The sequence below is a fragment of the Dioscorea cayenensis genome, unplaced genomic scaffold (assembly GCF_009730915.1).
Source record: "Dioscorea cayenensis subsp. rotundata cultivar TDr96_F1 unplaced genomic scaffold, TDr96_F1_v2_PseudoChromosome.rev07_lg8_w22 25.fasta BLBR01001754.1, whole genome shotgun sequence".
Lineage (NCBI taxonomy): Eukaryota > Viridiplantae > Streptophyta > Magnoliopsida > Dioscoreales > Dioscoreaceae > Dioscorea > Dioscorea cayenensis.
The window spans coordinates 49,904-71,266 of NW_024088145.1; the positions used below are offsets into that span (position 1 = coordinate 49,904).

Consider the following 21,363-nt stretch of genomic DNA (forward strand, 5'->3'; position numbering starts at 1 on the left):
AAGTTAGTGCATGCAACATTGCAATTTATAATCTCAAGATCAATAGGATGCAATGATTGTTAAACCATACATCCAGTCATGGAATTTTAAGCAAGCAAATTGTCACTAGTTAACATGAAGCACTACTCTTGCGCTTAGTCTGTGAATTTATTGTCAGATTCACCCTGACGCTATAGTTCAATCTTTCTAAAAATTTCGGTCGATCTTCCTCTTTTAACAATTCACATTGAATTAGTCATCAATAAAAAAAAAAATTACAACAACATCAAATCATGATAGCACGAACGATATGAAGTTGTTTGAAGCAGGTCAGAGAAACCACGAAATTTAGGAAAAACTGAAATTAGTTGTTACCTTCAATCTTCATAGTCTGGAAACTTGGTTTAACCTTTAGCTTTTCTTGCATTTAGAGGACTAGGCGATTGGCATCCATTCCAGATCTGTGATTACTAATGAAATGTATAGACTGATTTTTATCATGTGTCATCTAACAACAGGGGCTACAGATGTTTGAGGATGGCATGTGAATCTTAAAAATGAGCTCAGTGGTAGAAAAGTAGTTAGCAGATTTGAACTATAACCTACCAAGCATTCCTCATTAGAATCCAAATTAACTATCCAATAATCCACTGTTAGACTAACATCTGAGGAATCATTATCTGTCCACATCTCAAAAGTCAATGCAAATTCACTAGATATCACTGACTTGTTCATATCCCCAATTTCTTTAATTGCCGCATTCAGCACGGATTCACTGGCTTCGAGCGGTTAGAAGAAAAAAAATATATTCAAATGACACCGTGATCCCCAGGTTAGGTGCTGGTGAACACATTGAACTATCATATAAATTGCTGATCCTCCAATGGTGAGGCAGCATGACCTGAGTGTTGATACCTTGTAACATTTTTCATGGTCAGAAGTGTGACTCTTTCAGACATGGATAAGAAGTAGAAGATAATGTTTCTGACACTTAAATAATCCTGGTGCCCCTGGATGACAGTTCATTGGTTCATTCTGTATGGCTGCAGAAATGTTTCGGGCAGTGCCTTGTTTCTCATGTTCATTGTTGTTTCTCTTGGTTCTGTTTGCAAGCCTCATTGTCCAGCATTGTTCCGGAGGTGATACCATTTCGTGGAGTCAAAGTCTCAATGGAAACCAGACTATTGTGTCCAAAGAAGGCCACTTTGAACTCGGATTCTTCTCACCAGGTAATTCTAAAAACTTCTACATTGGTATCTGGTATAAAAAGGTTTCACCACAAACAGTCATCTGGGTGGCAAATAGAGAAGTTCCCATCTCCAACGCTGCTTCTTCCGAACTAAAGATCACTGAAAACGGTAACCTGGCTCTTCTTGACCATAAAAAGGCCATTGCATGGTCATCCAAATCAGTATTGCATCAAGCAAATTCCACCGAGGCAGTGATTCTTGACACTGGTAACCTTATACTGAGAGATAGCTTGAATTCATCCAGCATAATATGGCAAAGTTTTGATCACCCTACTGACACCTGGGTGCCTGGAGGATGGCTTGGAATGAACAAGATTACTGGCGAGTACCAGAGCCTCACTCCTTGGAAGAACTCAGAGGATCCAGCCCCTGGACCATTCATAGACACCATTGACCCCAGTGGTCTGAACCAGTTCCTGCTAATGTGGAATGGAACTGAGGTATATTGGAGAAGCGGAGTGTGGAACGGCTACAGCTTCAGTGAAACCCCTGGAATGAATAGGGATCCTGACTACATCACCAATTTTACTGATGACCATGAGAAGAGGGTGATCACACAGGCTACATCTTTCAAAGATGTTTACATACGAAACATGATGGATACGTCTGGACAGAATAAACAATGGCTGTGGACAATTGAAACTCAAGCGTGGATGGTGGTCTGGTCTCAACCAGCTGCATGTGATGTCTACTCTGTTTGTGGTGCCTTTGGCATCTGTGACCTCAATAGCAAAACCTTGTGTTCATGCCCCCTTGGCTTTAAACCAGTATCAGCAAGGGAGTGGGACTTGAATGATTGGAACTCCGGATGCACAAGGAAAACAAACCTGCCATGCAGTAATGATAACTCCACTGTCGCAGAAACGGAAGGCTTTCTAGAGATGTATATCACAAGATTACCACCAGGATCACAACCACTGACAGGTCTCACTGCTGAAGAATGCAAACAAGCATGCCTCAAAAGTTGTTACTGCACAGCCCTACTCTTATGGCAGCGGATGCTTAATATGGAGTGTGGATCTCCGAAACATTGAACAGAGTAGGAGTCAGGTCAGTATCATTTACATCCGCCTCACAGCTTCCGATCTGCCCAGTAAAGGAAATGAAAAGAAAAAAATATTGTACTAATCATTATCGTGAGGCTTATGCTCAGGCATAGCAGTAGTCTTCGACATCACAGCGATGGTTTTAGATGGATGTTTTATCAGAAGAAGGCAGCACAAAACAAAAGAACCAATTGGAGGCACCTGTGTAAAATTCAAGTATTCAGATCTCCGGCACATGACCAAGAACTTCTCAACAAGCTTGGCCAAGGAGGATTCGGCTCTGTTTTCAGAGGCACCTTACCCAGTTTGACTGATATAGCTGTGAAACAACTCAATAGCATTACCAGACAAGACCAAGGCTTTCAGAATGAAGTTATCACACTGGGCAGGATCAACACATTAATCTGATTCGTCTCCTCGGATTCTGCTGTGAAGGCACAAAAAGATTGCTGGTTTATGAATACATGCCAAATGGTTCTTTTGGATCGTCATCTTTTTCAACAGGAAAGGTATTGGACTAGACTGGAAGACGAGATACCAAATAATTGTCGGAGTTGCTAAAAGTTAGAATACCTGCATGAAAAATGCAGGGACTACATTATACATTGTGATGTAAAGCCAGAAAACATACTTTTAGATTCTGACTTTTTGTCCAAAAGTTTCCGACTTCGGCATGGCAAAGCTCATCCACAGGGACTTCAGTCAGGTATTAACATCCATGAGGGGAACTGTTGGTTATCTTGCACCAGAATGGATTTTAGGCCAACCAATCACACCGAAAGCTGATGTTTACAGCTTCGGTATGATGCTCTTCGAAGTGGTTTCAGGCAGAAGAAACACAGACCAATCTCAAAGCACAAACAACAATTATTTTCCGGTCTGGGCGGCAAGGAAACTCAACGAAGGTGATGTTCTTAGCTTGTTAGATGAGAATTTTACACAAGACAGAAATATGGAGGAGCTGAGCAGAGTTTGCAAGGTGGCTTGCTGGTGTATTCAGGAAAATGAAGCAGAAAGACCATCAATGGGAGTCGTTGTCCTAATGCTCGAGGGGTTGTGGAGGTGAACCTGGCTCCAGTTCCTTCACTACTCCTGCAATTAACAGAGGATCAGGGTTCCATCATTTTAGCAAATGGGATCACATGTCGCAGACACTTCAATGGAAACTTAACAATGTTTCTCAGCCGATGATATATAAGTCATTTACCCCAGTTAAGGTTTGAGTAAGACTTTTGTATAGTTGTATCATGGCTACTCCTTCGCTACAAGTGAATGCATCTGCATGTAAGATAATTAAGTGATTAAATTCTGTGTACCTCTGTCCATGTTTTGTATTTCTCAGGATGATCTATCCCTTGCTTCCATCTTTTATGCTATGTACTCTTGCTATGTTGCTTAATAAATGTAAATTATCCACTTCTATTATATAAAGAAAAGGTGATTCAATACATTGCACTAGTGCTATGGAACGATTTATCTTTATCCAAATAGAAGCAATAATAGGTTTTTGAATGCCTTTGATCTTGAAGTCGACTTCCAAAATGGGGCATCAATTTGCGGAGATCCCATCTCTATCCACATTAAATGATAGTGGGAAATATTAGCATCAGACAGAAAGGTTCAGAATGATATAGTGAGAATGAAATTGCATCCCTCTCCACACACTAAAGGCAGGAATACCATCAAAGTTTACAGACAGATCATCAGCATTATAAAATAATAATCACATTAAAATCAAGAAGGCATGCTAAGTTTATTCTAGATGTTCTTCGGAACATAGAATCAGCATTATAGAATGCAACTCAACATCAACACATGTACACACAGTTTATTCGGCGCTTCCTTCTCAGCAAATGTGATTATCTTCTGTTCAACAAACTTCAAAACTCTTTATCAAAAATATTATCAAACACAAATCATCATCATTAAGACAGCAATAAAAAGATTTAACTAAGAAACTTTTGTTAGTTGTTAAGCTCCAAGGTTAAAAAGTTCTCAAAACAAAAGAATACTATGGCTAAGATGACCATATTAAGTTAAAAGATGGGTGAGGATCAAAGAGCTTCCCAAATAGAGAACATTAAAGGAAAAATGATTGACAAAAAAATTCCGGGAAGGATGACAAAGGTCAAGAGGTGATTATTAATGGGAATAACAATTGACCAACAATTTCTCAAGAAGGAAGTAGAACCCATTCCTAATAACAGGGGCACACATCTTGACAGAATGCAGCTATATAGAGTGTGATAACGGACTCTATAATGATGAATTTCATACTTTTATATTAACAAAGCACTTTAATCAAAAGAAAAATAAAATCCTAGTCATGCACATTGATAAAATGCAGCCATACTTGCGTGTATGCAAATCGGACTTAAAATCAGTCAACCATTTGTTCTTCAAATTTTCATATGCTCATCAAACTTGGCATCACTTTATTTCCATCTTTGCCAGACGCTCTTCCCCCTCCACAAGCACTGATCTTTGGAGCATTTAGAGGGATGTGATGAAAATAGGGGATGTATGTAGTTTATCCATTTTGTAAACAAACAAAACATCAACCTAACTAAATACTTTGTAAAATCTATAACAAAGCAGAGAAAAAGGACACTCACTAACTAAAGAGAGGTATATTTGAAGAGCATAATAGTTAAAAAGTGAACACAAAGCCAGAAAAAGAACATACTCTTTGATGTTGATTTCTATCAGAAGTTGGTCGCCTTCCTCGACGCAGAGCATATTCCAAGGTTTTTGAAAAAGTGACATTTGAAGATTGTTTCCTGCAAACAACCACACAGCTGATCAGAATCTATATATATATTGTTCATAGATCATTTTGGCAAAGAATTGTTTAACTGTTGTCCAATTGAAAATAAAAAAAAATAAAAAAAAAAGTGCCACGTTTACCAGTAACGTATATCATGGTGTTGTCCTCACTCTCTGCGGTTAACCTCATAACAGTACGTGGCCAATTCCCATTCGCTGCCTATCTGTGCTCTTCACCAATAAGCGGCTTCCACGTGATGCCAGACTAAGTTTATTGATGGTATACCGGGGATTATGATACCGCAGTAACCATGCGTTTCCTAGAAGCTTCTAAACCCAGAGGTATATGCCTTCCTTCTCCGTCTCTTTTAAGTCGGTAAAGAACTTCCAAAATTCAACCGGGAAAAGAAAAGAAGAAAAATTTTTCAGAAACCCTAATCCAATCTCCAAGATATGGCGAATCAGCACTCGCCGTCAGCGCATCGGCAGCGACGGCGGCACGTCCAACCTTCATCACCGCGGTTCCTCTTCCCCTCAACTGGTGGGGTGCCGTCAAGCCCCTCCACAGGGATCACATCGCCGGATCGGGATCGCTGTTGATCTCAGCGACGAGGCGCCCTATGCGGTCCCGCTGGGCCGTCCAGCACTACCTTCGCCCTGGTGACACTGTGATCCTTCTCCACGTCCGCCCCACCAGTGTTCTCTATGGTGCTGATTGGGGCGCGGTGGATGTCTCCTTCAACGCCGTTGCTGCTGACGGTGACTCGTCGGAGGAATCGCAGCGGAAGTTGGAGGACAATTTGATGCGTTCACGACGACCAAGGCGCAGGACCTCGGCGCAGCCGCTGGTGGAGGCGCAGATCCCGTTCAAGATTCACATCGTGAAGGATCATGACATGAAGGGAGGCTTTTGCTTGGAGGTGGAGAGATTGGGACTTTTGCGCGGTGATTATGGGGAGTAGAGGGTTTGGGGGCGTCGAGGACAGCAGCAAAGGCGAGCTTGGGAGTGTTGAGTGATTACTGCGTGCATCATTGTGTTTGCCCTGTGGTCGTGGTTCGGTATCCCGATGATGGGGCATGCGTAGGAGCTGTGGATAGTGAGAGTGGATTGGTGGAGAGCTTGCCAGAGGAAACGCAGGAGTTTGTAGATGCCTCTGATGATCCTAAAGGTAGGATGAGCTTTCCTTTGACCTAAAAATTTTAGTCTTTCTCAGTGATAACATGTTGCCTTTTAATCTCTGAAAAGAAATGCTAAATTATATCTTCTCAAGTTCTTAAATTTCTAAAATTTTGGCAGATGCTTGATTCGGATGAGGGCTGTGGCATGGTCCCCTTGATTTAGGTATTGAAATTTGAATGATTTTGTTCACATTTTCTACTCAGCAAATTATTTCATTGATTAATTGTTACTTGTTTGTTGAAAACAAGATCAGCTTTTGCGTTTCAACTGGTTTATGAACTTTCAGCTCTGTAACAAAAAGTAGCTGACCTTGGTCTTAAAGACTTCAACAGTACTGTTGTGTTCTTATATTTCATTAGAATGTGAGTAGCTAATGCAAGATGTTGTTTCTCTTTCAGATTGAAATGCAACTGTCATAGAAATAGATGAGAGAGGCCTTTATCAGGTACTTGTCATTGTCAACCATGCGCCTGCTGTTTTGATTTGTGAAATATCACCATGTTGTCAGATGAATGTTATTAGCAGAATTGCCATTTGGCTTTCCCATGTGTGTGGTTCTATTTCATGACCTTTCTGCTTTTTGATGATGATACTGTTGTTTGCTGAAAGTGAATCACCATCTGTGATTGTTTCGTGGATTTCTGGTGCTGAAAGTGAATCACCATCTTTGTGATTGTTTGGTGGATTTCTGGAAATCTTTGATTGATCAAAATTACCTTCCTCTGTCCAGGAAGTTTGTGGCTACCATAAACTAAAACTCGATAAGCAGCAGGAACAATGTGTGGGTTTATTACATAAACTTAACCTTAAACATGCCAAATAAACCACAGCATCTTCAAAATGTCAGATACTTGAATGCCCTAAAATAGATATAGTTCTCCACTCTGGTTTTGATCATCTCACATCTGATCATCTGATTTTTGTTTTATGAAAAAAACATAACACCTTCAAGCCATTCTTGCATTATGCACAGACAGTTGCATGCATGGTGAGAAAAATATCCACACATCCATCATTAATGTTCTTTAAAGCCTCCCTCACTGTGAATCCTCCTAATAACATCAGCTGGCTGCAAGCTAGAGTTTGGTGTTTATGTTTCTGCAGATGATTTGCAGGTTTGGTTCTCTGCAGAGACACTGTGCTCATGCCTGCCCTTAGAAGAAGCATGCTTCAGTGAGAGCCTAAAGCATGACTTGAGCTAGATGCAGCTGAACCCTTGTGTAGCCCAGAACCATGGGTTCTTCGTGTGTTCTTGTGGCTTGTTCTCAGCTCTCGTTCAAACTGAAGAGGGCAACTTCTTTTGAAGAGCTTGCTCTGATGGTCTGCTTGTTGAAGTAAACCAAGCTGGGCAATAGACTCAGAAGGTATTTCTTCAGCTGTTCATCACCCACATTTCTCTGAGCCGGATTGCCTTCCAAGTTAATGGCTTGCAAGGGATGTGTTTGCAGCTAATTGGCCGAGTCCCTTTGATGTTGAGATCTTGTTGAATCGCAGGTCTAGAAAGTACAGCTTGAGGAGTCTGTGAAGGCCTTCTACTTCACTGATCTTGTTACCAGCTAGATTAAGCTCCTTTAGAGAGGAACAAGAGGCCAAACCTTCAAGGCAAACAATGTGCTTACTATTGCATTAGGAGTTTAAAACATAAAAAAATATGATTATAATCAAGAAAATGTGTATATGCTGATCAATGATAAAAGATCAAGTTTGACGCTAATTGATATACTCATATACCATGACCAATTCTAGAAATTCGGTTGAAACTCAGGTCTAGTATGCAGAGAGCGAGGTTAGATCACGGAGACCTTCAATTACCGCCATATTGTTCTTTGAAAGATTTAGCATCTGAAGACTCTTTGGAAGAACCCCAGCATTTATCCTGACTGAACAAGATGTTGCAAATATCAAATCATAAATTCGAGGTGAATTGCATAGTACAGCCAACCAATATAAAACCATTTCAGAAATAAGTTGCACAATACCTATCGCATTTCCAGATAAATTTAGCACCTTTAAACCAGCAAATGAACTAAGGATCGGAACCGAAACCAACCCAAGATTTGTTATCTGCACTGAAGTGGCTGCCGGAGACAAGGATGAGATGTATGCACTAGCCACTTCCATGCCAGCACTATTTCTAGCATCAGGCTTTTCCAGGAGATGCACCAGCTGCAGCATGGGAGTCCTTCCTAGAAGCAGTTTTCAGAACTCTCCCCCAACTTCTTCAACAGAAAAAAACCACTCGGAATCTCAATTTGGCTTATCCACTCCTCAATCCGCTTTATTTTTAATTCATCAGAGGTCAGATCATCGCAATTCTGCATATATGATACTTTCTGAAGGTTGCCTCTCATCTCTGCATCATACATTGTGTTTTCTCCAAGTTCACTAATCGAACAATTACCGTTGTGAAAATCACCACCAGCAACTGATTTATATTCAGACTTGTTCTTCTCATTCAAGTATGAGCCATCTCCCCCTTGGATGTCCACTTCATTACACCCAACCATTGTGCCATAATCTGCCCGATGAGGAGAATGTTCTTCATTTAATTCATTTAGCAAATTCAAATTCTCAAAAAGATTTTTGAACGTGGTACACGTCAATTCTTGAAGCAAAAGCAGCATCAGTGGAGCTATCTGAATCCACCCGGAGGTTTGTTAGAGAACGTGATTTCACAAGGCCAGTTGGGGTATCTGCTGACAAGTGTGGGGACTCAATAGAATGGTTTGCAGAGTGTTCACATGAATGATCAGGTATATCCCCATCAAGATGCTTCATAACTCCCACAGAGAAAAGGAATTCATGCTGATTGTGTGCAGCAGCAAAATCTCCATGCTCGTTTGATTCAGCAGAATCAGTGTGACGTGATGAATCAATATGTCTGTCCATGATCCTTTCCGGGCTTCGAGCTTCATCCTCTGTGATATCATCATAAGAAAAATTTCTTTCTTTATCTAATACATTTCCTACAGACACACTTTTCTTAAGGCCCCCCATCAGAATAAACTCACTACTGCTACCCTCAACACAAGAACCACTTTGCAAATCTCCTGATTTCTGGCAGCTTTCAAATGAAGATGGAATTGTAATTAGCTCTGCACTGCTACTAGAGGCGTTCTTAAATTCTATCTTTGCTTTTGAATCAACAGAGGCGGTAGAAGTTTTCAGCCCTTTATCTTGAGAAATTACTTTAGAGTAACTGTGCGTTGCTCCATCAGGTTGTTGAGTGGCTTTCTGAAAAGATACCAGAAATGTTTTTCTCAGAAATAGAGATAGTGACTCCTATTTGTCACAAGGCACTTCTACATACCTTTGATTTCTGGTGGTGGAGAGGTGAAGCAAAGCATGAAAATTTAACCATTCCGGTTGATCCCCAACCAAAGCTTCAAGCACCAGAAATTTGCAACTGTGACAAGCTAAGTTTTTAAATTCAGTTCCTATCCTTCGGAGATCACACTTAAACTTTAACTCATGTTGACAAGGAGTTACATACATGGGTCACTGCTAACTCAGTCCTCAGTACGCTGCAAACATTAGCCGTAATCAAGAGAAAGGCCCTCAAGAACACGGCACAATCTCCAAATGTAAGATGATTTTGATCCCCACAAGGCGCAAAGAATAATCACCCTGTCATTGTCACCCCACACCCACTCAGAGGTGCGAGAAGAATATGGCACTTTTACAACGGCCAGAGTGAAATAAAGTTTTACCAACTAGAGAGATGCAGCAACCAAAGTATAGATCAAGAGCAGACCTGCAAAAAGATTAGGGTCACCATAGCAACGGATGTAGTTCACTAAACTTCATCCTAAGAAGAAATTAAGCAAAAAGGCAGAAATTCTGAAGGTACACATCACCACAGCTGCTTATCTTATACATATTTTGCAACAAAAATAGAGAGACTATGTCAAAAATAATTACAAAATAACATTTATTATTGGCTTGTGGTGTGACTAGTTAAGTTTCAAACATCGAAAAACCTAATTTAGTAAAGGGATGGAATGTCAAGTCCATCAAGTGTAAGGGTAAGGCATGTGGTAAAATGGATATTGACAAGAACAAACGTAAGCATTTGTAAATTATATGAGTTAAGGTACATTTGGGCTTAGTTCTCTCTAAGAAAAGGTACATATGGTACCAACCTCAAGAACCCATTAAGCATTGTTTTGAATTCAGTTATTGCATTTTCATTACAACACAGTTTTTGGATTAATCAATGTCATACTCATTCCATCCATTGACCAGGAACAAGCTCTCATTTATGTTTTCCATCAACGCCATGTTAGATTAATTCACTCTAAAGTCTAAATAATGTAAAGTGAACATCCTTAACTTCAGGTGCAATATCCTAGAGGAAATTGTGAATATGAATGAGATCATTGATTTCAACCCATATGTCAAGCCGACATCAAAAAGAGGTACATACTAACAACTACTAGTAGCAAAAGATGATGTTTTTCCTCCGCTATAGAGATGTACCAACAACTAATCAACTAATTGATGACATCACTCTCCCAAACAGAGTGGGTAGATACATCATCATATTATTTGATAAAAAAAGTAACATGAGCTTTCATATTAATTAATGAAGAATTTGAATTTCAGCAAACCTGGAAACTCTAAACGGTTCTGAGATGCAGAAACACTAGTAACTTCATGTACGCAATCCCATCTACCAAATTTTCCTAGATACCCCATCAAATTCCAAAGAAATTGCTCATGATCTATTTCACCAAATATCAAATCCCTCCTTCCACCTTGAATTAACATTTGTCTAAACTAAAGTGGATAAACTACGTTCATAAGTAAAAGCACATCAAAGCAGTTTACATGATGCCGATATTCTGCATCTAAGTTCCACAAATCACATTGGATTAAAAGAGTTTCACAAGCCGATTAGAGAAACAAGCCAAAGGCCAATCCTTTCTCCCAAAACAAGCAAGTACAAATGGTAATCCTTGCAATTAGAGCATCAAAAACCAAACTTTTCAATATGAGCGATATTTCTATATCAACAGGTAGCATTCAAACACTCAAAATCTCAACTTTTGCCAGTAGATCCACGCATTAGACAGTTGAACCCATGAGAAAAATAAAAAGAATCATTCAATACACGAGAGAGAGAGAAAAAGGAAGAGACCGAACCTTCTGGCCTCCAGATTGGATCAGAAAAGCCTTCAAAGAGAAAAAGAACTAAACGAGATGAACGTGAGGAGGAGAAAAGGGTGACAAAGGTGAGATCTTTTTATGGAAAAATTTTATCCGAGGACAAAGGGAGCGGTGGAGAATTAGGGAGGTATTTATAGGGTGAGAGAGAGAGAGATTGAGGAGAACCGCACAGCAAGCCACCACCCTTTTCTGCTCCTTTTGTTCTATGTATATCCTGTTATTTTTTCTTTCTAATAATTTGATATTTTTTTAATTTATTTCAACATAAGACTATTGATTAAAATATAAGATAAATTTGGTGTTTATTTATTTATTTATTTATTTTGATTTGATTATTTAATGTCGATATTAATTTTATTGGGTTTTGGTCATATAAAATCATAATTAGGTAGGAAATAAAAAGCAAATTCATGATTTCATGAGTAGTGTAGCGTAAAAATATGTCGTTTTTATTAATAAAATTAATTTATAAAATATATAGTTATATTAAACGTTTATGGGCATATATATATATATACATAATTGAATATAGTGGAACTACTGTTTTATTGAAAATCAAATGACGGTAAATAAATACTTGATATAAAAGATAAATAGACACACAAACAAGGCAAAAAATATGCAAAGCTATAAAAAAATAAAAATAAATAAAAATAAATAATAGAGGAGTTAGCCACCAAAGATGAAACACATCAAAATAAAAAAATAAAATAAAATAATAAAAACAACAACAATAGACTACAAAAATTGTGTATGAAAATCGATGTTTTAACCTCATGGTAGCAAGGACTGACTTCTCCGTTAAACAGAAAACTCACTGGTCTGAATTCCAAAGTTCTATTGTTGTGCTCGCACTCTAAAACTTTAGAGACCACCTGATTGTGTAGTAGACCAAGTCACTTGGGATGTTGGGTCGCCTGCTGCAGAAATCAATTGCCATTTGACAAAGGGTATATATATATATAATTATTATAATGGTGACCGAGGTGAGGGAAAGCAAATTGCTAACTTTGTCCCCTCTATAATCTCACATTATTGTACGGAAAAGAACACATTTACCCATGTACAATGAAAAGCTGCAGTAATAACATGTGAGGGGCTATCCCGTGAACAAAATAATAATAATAATTAGAAGTTTAAATCATAATTAATGAGTAACTTAATACAAGGATTTCCCAGGTAATCACTTGTGTGGTTGGTAATCCTTAAAATCTAGTACACTTTAGAAAAGGTGACACAGTTTTATAATTTTAAGATGAATTAATTAATAGCTGATACTCGTTGTTATAGAATTGGCCACGCCAACGCCAAAAAAGAAGAGACAGCTTGTAGAGCACCATTCTAATTTTCAGTAATATATGTTTGTGGATTGGAATATTTGATTGATATCCTGAGTTAATGGTGTTTATTGATGAGGGAGCACACCGGCTTGGGCTTCAGAAAAAGCTCAGGATTTTCTCAGCAAACGCAAAACCTGGAATCTTATTCGGTGTTTTTGGAAAGATAGCTTTGAATTTTTGTAATTGAAAAATTCTCCATTTTTGCAGGATTGTGCTTTAGTGGTAATGCTTTTATTTTATTTATTAATTTATTTACTTTTCTCATTGGTATAGCTGTGTTATTGTTTATTATGGTTGGATAATATTTATAAAAGGAAGCCCAATTAACAGAGTTAATGGTTGGATAATGTTCATAAGAGAAACCCAGTTAACAAAGTTAATGAGTTCCAGTACTACCAGATTTGATAAGAAGAAAGGAGGCTGTAGATTTTTAAAAAGAATCTATTGATAACCAGAACACATTGATCACATCTTGATTGGGTTTCATTTCTCTGCCACTTGCTATCACATGATTCACATCCTTCTTTCAAGATATAAATTATATCCTGACTAAAAATGAATTTTTATTTAATTATTTGTGGAGGAGAGGAAACCCAAAAAATAAATTTGGTATCGTCGACAGCAGGGATCGAACCTGCGCGGGCGAAGCCCAACAGATTTCAAGTCTGTCTCCTTAACCACTCGGACATATCGACTCTGTTAGAGAAGTAGTTGTTATTAAAATATTTATTTTATATAATACTAGTCCACAACTTTTTTTTTTTTTTTTTGGGTAACAACTGAGCTACACTTTAAAATAATATTTTTATGATTTAAAATTTATTTTTCTTCTTAATATATGATTAAAATTTTTAATTATTTACTGTTTTATCTACTTCTATAATCATGAGGATTTTCATGTATAATCCTACAAGTTACACATGATTTTTTATTATTATATAATTTCTAAATTTTAAAAGTTTAACAATAAGCATTGCTTGATTTAAGTTATTAATTTTTTTATCTACGCAAATATAAATATTAATTATTTTGTTCCTTTGAGTCAATGGCACAATATAGATATAGTTTAATAATGAAAAAAAAATCCAAGATGGTATAAATTCTTTTAATATGTATAAAAAATGGTCAAAACATAAAGAAAATTAATCAATAAATCTTGACTACTTGGTACTATTTTTTAAATATCTATTTTAAAAAAAATAAATATCTCTGCATTAATACAAAATCTTAAGCAAGACCAAATTATATATAATCTAGTAATTATTTATTTAATGAAAATTTGATAAATTACAAAACTTCATTAAATAATATAAATATAATGACAAATGCAGGACTGGAACTTAAGAAAAGTGAACACTCCTATTCATATATAAAGATGTTTTTATGATAAAACAAATAAATATATAATTTTTTAATACTTCATGATTAATTTTTTACAAAAACGATTAGTGTGACCTCACAAAAAATTGTGGAAGGACAAATAAAGGGTCATGCATTAGTTACTAGTAACCCCTAAAATTTATTAATATAACTAATAATTAATATTAAATAAAAAGCTAACTATCATATAATAACATATTATAATATTTTATTTTTTATTTTTTAAAAATAACTACAAATGCTAATTATTCACAAAAATAAAGGCAAGTACAATGATGTAATAATGTATTATTTATGATAGTTTAATGATCTTCTAAAAATTTATTATATAAAACAAAAATAACATGTAATGGGGTAATTAGAATTTATTACACTTATAAACAGTAGATAAACAGTATATTTAAACAGTGCTGGCGTGAAGTTCTCCACATCTTTTTCATTAGTTTTGGCGAAGACAGGAAGAAGACGATTGCATGAGAATCAATCAACGCATGCTATACAAAGGTCAAACTGAAGAATGGCTTATATTAATGATGACGGACATGACATGACATTTTAACTTAACTAGACCGGCATTTTTGGTTAGCTATCAAACAATTAAGAGCATGATGAACTTTTTATTTATACTTACACACCACTCTTGAATTCTTCAACACAAAGCAATAAAGAATGAAATAGGCTTTCCAGCTTAATAGTTTTTTTTTAATTTTTTCAATATGTATAAATAAATCAATTTGGAATTCAGATGTATCTCAATAATTAATTTTTTTTTCTTTTTCCCCCATCCGGTAATCAAATCTACTTTTTGTGGAGCTTATGAAATGTCCTGTTGTTATTAATATATTTTTTCATTGTTGATATATCTATCTCTTTGTTGTAATGCTCTTTTAGTTTACTAAACAATTTATGGTTTATTTATTTTTTAAAAAAATTAATTAATGAACTCTAAACATTTTTTTTTGAAATAAATGTGAATAAATCGTAATTTTATTAAATAAAAGGAGTAATTTGGTAGTTAAAAAAAATTAACTAATGGATTTTAACTAATAGACTCTAAGCATATTGGTAGTAGATCTATCTTATAGGTGTTTCTTTTTGGAAAGATCCGAAAATTGCATTTCAAAGGCCATGCAAGGTGAGATCACAGGTGTTTATTAAGCTTACTTTATACATATGCATGTTTATAAGACATATTTGTTGTTTTACGTCAAAAAATAAAAAATAAATAAACCACAAATTTATTACTAAATTAAAAAAACTATAAGAATGAAAATACTAAAAATCTTAAATGTATTAATGATTCCTTGTTTTGTGTTAGTCTTTTACAGTGTTATGTGTTGACTGGCCACTTTAGTGTGTCCTTTGTTGTTGTTGCTTTTCTTTTATGCATGTGATCTGTTAAACACAGCCAATTGTTATCCAAGCTTAATCGGTATATATGCTCGTATCGTAATTCATTAGTAATAGGTAGCGTTAAGACATTCGGTAAGGAGAAGTTTTGCATTTCAATCTTATTAGCATGATTTTTACATAAAATTTGACTCCGTATCAATGGAATCAAATGTCAAAAGCCATGATGCCAGATTTTCTCATATAATATCGGTAAAATGACGTATTTCCATTCAACTATTATTATCAGTAACTGGCCACTCTTGACTCTGTCAATGCGTTTTTCTACATTAATTTGTATCATTAATTTTCTTCTTTTTTTTTTTCTTGAGATTCCGGAGTAGAGAAGGTCTGTATGGATATATGACCACCATTTCTCTTTTGTATTCATCTCCTTTGGTGCAAAATTTTAAGATTTTGTTCTGTGAACCTTTCAGTATTGTGCCCCAAGGCATATCCTTAATGTATTTAAAAAAATAAAATTCAATCGCTCCCAGACATTATCTTATTAAAATAGATGTAATTTATTTGAATGATTCAAATAGAAGGACATTTAAGGGTTTTTTTTATTGCATTTTAAATTTTTTCATTTTCTGTTGCTTATGATATTCAACCAATTCGAAAAAGCTATTAATTACGTTTATTTATTTTGTCTGATAAATGTCCTTTGATCGAGATATACTCGCGGTTTTTAATTTTGGGGTTGTTTTAGTATATTATTTTTATCCTTAAATATTCATAAGCCTCCATACGATTTAAAACAAGTCTGGCGGAGAATACCGGCCAAGTAATATAGAGTGCGGCTGTGATCCAGTTGTTTTGTTATGTTATCTTATATATATATATATATATATATAAAGACCATAACTAGAAGAAAAAAAACTATTATCACACACACATATATATATATATATTGACAAACGGATGAGATGTGTCCCCTAGTTAAAGGGTGTTTAAGTGTCAAAGAAACAAACATATACAAAAATGCACTAATTATAACAATTTAACGATCCTCAATTTGCGAGTTTTAGATGAATGAGAAAAATTTCATAATAAAAGCTCACCGGTCTATATTGTCTTTATTTAGGAATAATTGAACAAACTCAGACTATTTTTTCCTATTGTACCTTGTACTTTTTTGTATTGTGGGATAATTTTGAGTTGTTATTATATGTTTTTTTTTAATAATTGCCTTAAATGAGATGGATAAAATTTTTCATTTATAAAACAAAATGCTTTTTATGAATACCTCAGTTTTATCTATCATCCCTGAGAGGTAGTTTAGTTTTCATTACGCTGGAGAATCGCTGCATTTAACATGTTGTATAATTCCGTTTGTTTTACCATTCAGTATATTTGCCCTCGTATCTCTCTATATATACTTCATTTGGTTTCTAGAATAAATATTATATATCCACATTCCCCCCACATATAAATATATATATATGATAATGAATTATTTGTGCACGTTTGTAAATTTTTAAATCTACAAACATTGCTATAAAAAATGAAACTAATGAGCACTGTCATCTTTAATCGTATACCATTATGGCATCATCAGCCCAATGCTGTGCTCAATTATGGATTTTTTACGAACATCTACAGTTGATGTTATATATATATAAATTCTTTAAAAAAAAAATACACATGTTGTTCAATTCACAAGGAAAACAAAAAATAAAAAGAAACTATAAATATCAACTGCATCATAACTGCATGTCTAACTTTGGTAGTCAAAGGTGGCCATCCAGTTTAGATCTTAATAGTCAGCCCTCACGTGTCATTTTGCTTCTTTCCTCGTTTTTGTTTTTTGGTAGCCTGGACCAGAATACCAGCACGCCCTCTTACCAAATACCAACTCCATTGCTTCTTCTATCCTCCCATCTTCAGATCCTCAAATACCTCCTATCCTCATCCCAACCCCCCATCCACCATGATCACAATCCTCTTCCAGTACTCTTTCTTTCCAACAATCTCACCACCACTAGGCACTAGTCCTAGCTAGTCCTTCAACATGTCCCCTCTACTACTACAACTATTCCTCTTTTCTCTTCTCTTCATCCTCCATTGCACTTCAGCCATGGACTCTCTATTCCAAGGCCAATCCCTCAAAGACGAGCCAGACTCTCATCTCTTCCGGCCAAGTCTTTGAGCTCCCGGTTTTCTCTTAGTTCTGGCAATCCTTTTTCACCGATACGTCGGCATATGGTATTATAACTTATCCGTTCAAACTGTTGTCTCGGGTTGCCAACCGTGATAATCCGGTGACAAACACCACCGGAATTCTCATCATGGCCACGACAGACGGAAACCTTCAGGTTATCAATGGAAGTGGTGCCATCATATGGTCCACTAACATCTTCATCATCAAAACAGTTCCACAGACGACTCAATGATTATGGCAACCTTATCTTGGAGACAACTGACGATAAAACAATGTTATGGCAGAGTTTTGATCCATCCTTCTGATACATTTTACCGGGAATGAAGCTTAGTTTGAATATAAAAAACTGGGGATAACCAGCTGTTCACTTCATGGAAGAGTCTTACTGATCAAGTAAAGGGAACTATTCTCTTGGCATGGATCCCTCAGGTTCAGCTCAGATCTTCATCTGGGAAGGGGTTTGCCGAGGTGGAGATCCGGCCAATGGGATGGGGGGACATTTATTGAGTACTAAGATGAGGGCTCTCAATGTTTATGGATTCTCTCTAACAAATGATCAGCAAGAAGGGATGATGTACTTCACCTTTACCGGCTAACAGCTCTCTTCTGAAGTTTGCCTTGCAGTATGATGGGTGAGAACACCTCAATTCTAGTGCCACAGACTAAACAGTGGGCTCTGTGGGTACAACCTGTGAACAGTGTGAGATTTATGGGCACTGTGGGATCAATGAGCATGTGCAGCTTTGGTTTGGAGATTCTTCTTCTCCTGCATGTGAGTTGCTTGCAGAGAGCTTTCAACCGAAAGTTCCCCAGTGAATGGAATAATGGTAACTGGTCAGCAGGTTGTGTGAGAACAACTCAGTTGGAGTGTGAGATATTGCTAAGCAACCGCAGTACTAGTAGTAGTAACGGCGAGTGAATCAAAAGGGAAGACTGATGGTTTTGTTCAGATTGAAAGATTGAAGCTGCCTGACTTACTCTGAATGGGTTAACACTGGTGGATGTGAGGAGTTACTGTATGAGTAATTGTTCTTGCAAGGCTTATGCATATGTTGCATCCATTGGTTGCTTAGTTTGGAGCAGAGATCTCATTGACATCTACCAGTTCTCAGATGGTGGCTGAACCTGTTCATCAGTTGGTGGTGCTTGATCTTGGTAAAGAGATTTTTCCATGTTTTCACTCAGACTTTCCTAAAGATGAAAGCTTTCATTAATTAGAAAAAGTAGATGGTTGTCTATCGAGCTTATAGTTTGTCAAGCTTATCTTTTGTTTTAGGTGAGCTTAGAAATAAACACCGTTTTGACGGTGATTCCACCAAACTATTGTGGTGTGGTCCCTTAGCATAAGAACACCAACTAACACCTCAACATATTCTTCAATTTCAAGCTTTTGAAGCATCAATGCAAGACATCACTAATATTAAATTATCATCATTTTCATCAACCATACGCGGCCAAACTATCAAAACAGGTTGTGAAAATATATTCCATTACTTATTTTGTGATTTATTAAGACAACTCCGTTTTTGGCCTGCGCTAGAGTAGGACCTGTGGATTGGCCTTTTCTGAAGACCATATTAAATTGATCCAGCCACCAAAAGTTGTTTGATGCCAGTCTTACTGCAAATCAAAACAATTACTAGATTATTTATTTAGTTTATTTATGTGCAGGAGATAGTCTTTCCCTTTTAATTTATGCTTCTTTTATGAGGATATAAAATAGAATTTGAATTGAAGATGGGCCCTGCCTATGAAAGTGGAGCTCTATCCATTTTACCTGAAGCACTAAAAGCTAGAACAGATTCGATGCATCATAGCAACCAAAATTTGAATAGGCAATAACTTAGATCACACGTTAATGGTTAATGGACTATGATGTGATGCCTTTGATAGTTTTTGAACAATGGGCACTTTTAGCAATGTTTAGTTTAGTTTTCTTCATTCCTAATTAATTATGTCAGCCACTTGTGTGCAGATGGGAGCAACAAGATATGGATAACAAATTGTAGTGGTATCAGTTATTGGGGTGGCCATTTTGCTACTTGTCATATCCATGTGGTGGAGGTTCAATACAAAGATCAAAAGGTAAGTTATATGCATGCCTACATGTTCATTTGTTGTGAATGGATTATTTAAACACAACCACGTTTGCCATGGTAATTGGTCATAGAACAGAATGGTGGAAGAAAGATGGAAGAGCAGAAAACATATCTTCCAGTTTGCAGCTTAGCACAGATGCCAGATCAGGATTCTCAGGAGTGCTTGAGCAACAAGAAGAAGGACAAGAGGAGAAGGTGTTCAACTACCAGTATATACTGTTGATTTTATAGCTTCTGTTACTGATAACTTTGATGAATCAAATAAACTCGGAGAAGGAGGGTTTTAGCATTGTTTACAAGGTAATAATAAAATTATGAGAACAAAGCTTAGTTTTACTGACTGTAAATGGTAAATAAAAATCTTAATCAATGCCCTGTATACTGAAGGAGTGCTGCCTGCAGGAGAAAAAGTGGCTATCAAGAGTTATCCAAGAGTTCTGGCCAAGGCCTGGAGCAGTTCAAGAATGAAGTTTTACTGATTGCTAAACTGCAACATAGAAATCTGGTTAGATTACTTGGTTGTTGCATTCAAAGGAGAAGAAAAAGATGCTTATTTATGAGTTCATGCCCAACAAAAGTTTGGATGCTTTCCTCTTCGGTATGTCAAAGTTCCATTAAATTCAGATATATGTACATCTAATTTGTAGCATGTCTCAGTGACAAATGATGATAAATGACTGCAGATCCAAGGAAGAAAGAGATGCTAGGTTGGAGTAAGCGGTTTTGAAATCATCAAAGGAATTGCTCGAGGACTCTCTTTATCTTCACCGTGACTCGAGACTTCGCATAGATTCATCGTGATCTTAAAAGCTAGCAACATCTTATTGGATGAAGAGATGAACCCCAAAATCTCAGACTTTGGAATGGCTAGAATTTTTGGTGGTGATCAGAATGAGGCAAACACAAACAGGCTGGTTGGAACATAGTAAGTAAAAATATGGGTAATTGTTCTTCTTATGCAGATTAACCATACATTACTAAATATGCATTTGTCTAATGATGCAAATGCAGTGGATACATGTCTCCAGAGTATGCAATGGAAGGTCTTTTCTCAGTGGAAGTCTGATGTTTCTAGTAGCTTTGGGGGTATTGATGTTGAGATTATAACAGGCAGGAGGAACAACAGCTTTTATCACTTGGAGGACTCTCCGAATATCATTGGATACGTGAGTTATCATATGAATCATCAAGGCAGTACTAATACCATGTTAATGCAAATTTCAAGCATCTAATGTAGCATTAATTGATTATTTTTCAGGTATGGCCACTATGGAATGAAGGCAGAGTAATGGAGTTGATTGATGAGAATATGCACTTGCTCTGCCCAACAGGTGTCCAAGATGCGTGACATTGTCAATGTGTGTCAGATCGGCCAATGACGACCGGACATGTCTGCGGTTGTGCTGATGTTAGAGAGTTGAGGTGCAAATGTTCTCAAACACCCAAGCAACCAACTTTTGTTTCAGAGGTCCTATCCAAACAGGGCCATTTTCTGTAAATGATTTTGACTATTTCAATATTTTCAGAGGTAGATGCTCAAGCGAGAGAGTAATTATGTATATAACTCTAGATGTGTTAGATCTTCTGTTGTGAGATTTTGT

The 21,363-nt window shown here is 36.6% G+C and overlaps 3 protein-coding genes, 1 long non-coding RNA gene, 1 other non-coding gene and 1 pseudogene across 5 annotated transcripts; 4 read left to right on the forward strand and 2 right to left on the reverse strand.

Annotated features, from left to right (window-relative positions):
• The first annotated feature begins 1,018 nt into the window (after window positions 1–1,018).
• LOC120256955 (G-type lectin S-receptor-like serine/threonine-protein kinase At2g19130) lies at window positions 1,019–2,263 on the forward strand. The gene has a single exon (XM_039264611.1). The coding sequence runs from the start codon at window positions 1,019–1,021 to the stop codon at window positions 2,261–2,263; it is 1,245 nt and encodes a 414-aa protein (XP_039120545.1).
• A 148-nt stretch (window positions 2,264–2,411) lies between these two features.
• LOC120256956 (G-type lectin S-receptor-like serine/threonine-protein kinase At2g19130) lies at window positions 2,412–3,341 on the forward strand. Its single transcript, XM_039264612.1, has 3 exons — window positions 2,412–2,579; window positions 2,665–2,784; window positions 2,913–3,341. Exons 1-3 carry the CDS (start codon window positions 2,412–2,414, stop codon window positions 3,339–3,341), a joined length of 717 nt encoding a protein of 238 aa, XP_039120546.1.
• Window positions 3,342–5,494: 2,153 nt separating this feature from the next.
• LOC120256957 lies at window positions 5,495–6,767 on the forward strand (annotated as a pseudogene).
• A 2,025-nt stretch (window positions 6,768–8,792) lies between these two features.
• LOC120256958 lies at window positions 8,793–9,604 on the reverse strand. Its single transcript, XM_039264614.1, has 2 exons — window positions 9,532–9,604; window positions 8,793–9,455 (listed from the first exon to the last, which is right to left on the reverse strand). Exons 1-2 carry the CDS (start codon window positions 9,580–9,582, stop codon window positions 8,793–8,795), a joined length of 714 nt encoding a protein of 237 aa, XP_039120548.1. The 5' UTR covers window positions 9,583–9,604.
• A 3,739-nt stretch (window positions 9,605–13,343) lies between these two features.
• TRNAS-UGA lies at window positions 13,344–13,425 on the reverse strand. The gene has a single exon. It is a non-coding gene; the product is annotated as a tRNA-Ser (tRNA).
• A 7,440-nt stretch (window positions 13,426–20,865) lies between these two features.
• Window positions 20,866–21,076, forward strand: LOC120256951. Its single transcript, XR_005535469.1, has 2 exons — window positions 20,866–20,928; window positions 21,021–21,076. It is a non-coding gene; the product is annotated as an uncharacterized LOC120256951 (long non-coding RNA).
• The last annotated feature ends 287 nt before the right edge of the window (window positions 21,077–21,363 follow it).